Source organism: Trachymyrmex septentrionalis, unplaced genomic scaffold (genome assembly GCF_001594115.1).
Source record: "Trachymyrmex septentrionalis isolate Tsep2-gDNA-1 unplaced genomic scaffold, Tsep1.0 scaffold107, whole genome shotgun sequence".
NCBI classification, from domain to species: Eukaryota; Metazoa; Arthropoda; class Insecta; order Hymenoptera; family Formicidae; genus Trachymyrmex; species Trachymyrmex septentrionalis.
Window position 1 is genome coordinate 87,088 of NW_017304196.1, and position 2,296 is coordinate 89,383.

At 39.0% G+C, this 2,296-nt stretch overlaps 2 protein-coding genes across 2 annotated transcripts in view; one reads left to right on the forward strand and one right to left on the reverse strand.

Annotated features, from left to right (window-relative positions):
- LOC108745897 (putative glycine-rich cell wall structural protein 1) overlaps positions 1-295 on the reverse strand; it is a 2,867-nt gene extending 2,572 nt beyond the window's left edge. The window contains exon 1 of the mRNA XM_018482308.1: positions 4-295. Coding sequence (XP_018337810.1) covers positions 4-295 — 292 coding nt within the window. The remainder of the gene's footprint in view (positions 1-3) is intronic.
- Positions 296-339: 44 nt separating this feature from the next.
- Positions 340-2,296, forward strand: part of LOC108746502 (follistatin-A) — a 26,861-nt gene continuing 24,904 nt past the window's right edge. The window contains exons 1-2 of the mRNA XM_018483321.1: positions 340-556; positions 1,758-2,037. Of these exons, the coding sequence (XP_018338823.1) occupies positions 1,809-2,037 (229 nt within the window). The 5' untranslated portion in view covers positions 340-556; positions 1,758-1,808. The remainder of the gene's footprint in view (positions 557-1,757; positions 2,038-2,296) is intronic.

The window sequence follows — 2,296 nt, forward strand, 5'->3', positions numbered from 1 at the left end:
CACAGCCACCGCCGCCACCGCCGCCGCCACCACCTCCGCCACAGCCATTGCCGCCATCGCCGCTGCCGCCGCCGCCGCCGCCGCCGGCACCACCGTCACCACCGTCACCACCACCACTACCACCGTCACTACCGCCACCGTCACCATCACCGCTACCACTACCGTCGCCACCGCCACCACCACCATCGCCACTATCGTCATCGCCGCAATCGTACGCTCGAAGAAGAGAAGTGGGGATGATACAACACAGCGCGGCCGCGTGTGCAGACTGCTTTTGCAGAGCTTCGCTCGGCATACAGCGAAACGTTTCGCTTTGTGCTGCTGCTGCTGCTGCTGCTGCTGCTGTTGCTGGCTACCGACTACTAACTGTCGAGTACTTCTCTTAGTCTGTCCAGCAATCTTTCGCGTGCTTAGTATTGACTGATAAATTTAGACATCGCGCCGCGAAGTAAACTCGTGGAAAATCGACAGTTATGTCGTAAATCTAACAAGCACGTCATCAAAAATCGTGGATAGCTAAGAAAAAACAATATCTATCGACGCTGAGAATGCTGAGGTAAATTGCACAAAATCTATCCGTGTGTATTCTCGGAAAATTTATGAAATTGACTGTAAAAAAAGAAACTGTCGAGCGTGAAAGGCGCCCAAGAATCCTTGAAAATCGCTGTTTGTGCAATGTGCATTTTGTTTTGTAAAGCGCGCGTACACCACGTGTCGCGATAATTAGCGACTGGTGGTTTCAAGTGTCGTGTTTTGATTGATGAATCATACAAGAAAATGAATATTTGCAAAAAGTTATGAGCAAATATAATACACAAACGATACCGTCATTACGCTTAACGCGAAACTTTCAACCATCCACAGGTGTTTGAATCGATCCGTATTCACACGTCCTCGTGGATATTCTTCCGATACGTAATCATCATAATTCCAGAATCGCGTAGAAAATCTTACGTGATTCAATGAGATATATTTACTTGAAATCTGACATACATAGTTATAAATAAATCATCCGAAAAAATCTTGTTATTATTCGTACAAATAAAATATATAATCTTGAAATAACAAAAAATTTGCAAGAAAACAGAAATCGCAAAGTTTTGTGACGTTTTAATAAACAACAAAAACTTATGGATGTCGATGAATATAGATCAAAGTATTCAATATAAATATTTCAACTTAAATTGACACTATATAACAATATTGTGCGTTAAAAACATAAGCATATGTAAAATCTAAATAACTAATAGAAACTCGCCTTTGTTAGATGGTTACGAGAGAGATATATAAAAAAGAATAGTAGCATCAAATTTTTCAATTTAAGATAAAAAATATCGATCAAAAACAGAAAAATAATAACACCAATTTAGAAAAAAATATATGTAACATGTAAAAAGATGGCACTTATTTAACATAAGTCGCGATATAAAGTGACACGTATCATAATTTATTTTAATTTTCATAGAGAGCGCGTCTATTTAAAAAAATTAATTCTATTTAAGTATTATTTGTATTTATGATAAAACATATGTATAAAATTATGGTGACAGCGTGAGATAAAATTTAGTTCTTATTCAAATACAAAGATCGTTTCAAACTTGACTCGAAAAAATAATTTCCACTTTCAAACATTCCAATATAGTTTTGATAAAAGCACGTACCCGATACAAAAAAAAAACAAAATTTATGACATAAATTTCGTGAACAATCAGAGAAAATAGTAAACTGATATTGAGACTCACGATCTTCCGCTACAGTTTAAATGGTGAAAACGAAGATCCGAATTGGATAAGAATCGGCACAGGCAGATGAAATGTGAAGCACGAAGTCGGCACGTTGCAGACCTGGCGGGAACGAAGGCGGAAGTTAAGAAAGCTGAGGTGAGATTCACCGCAGGGATAGCGGCACGTCGGAAGAGCACCTGGCGCGGGCCGCCTGAGATGACGGCCTTGCGGCAGGATATCACGGTATCCCCGTATAGAACCTTCCTCTTGGTATCACTAATCGGACTACTACTCCAAATCCATTCAACGACAGGTAAGTGCTTCTTTTGACAGTATTTACATCGGAACTTTGCAAATTAATGAGAAAGCTTTAATTCTAATTTTATTGTAAATTTTAATATGATTAATAACGATATTGTTACTTGATGTACAATGCTTCATAATTTTATTGGTTACTTTTTGTCAAGTAAAATTTTGGAAAGGTTTATCCATTACATTCTTTCGTAATCGAATACACGAGTCTCTCTCTCTCTCTCTCTCTCTCTCTCTCTCTCTCTCTCTCTCTCCCTCTC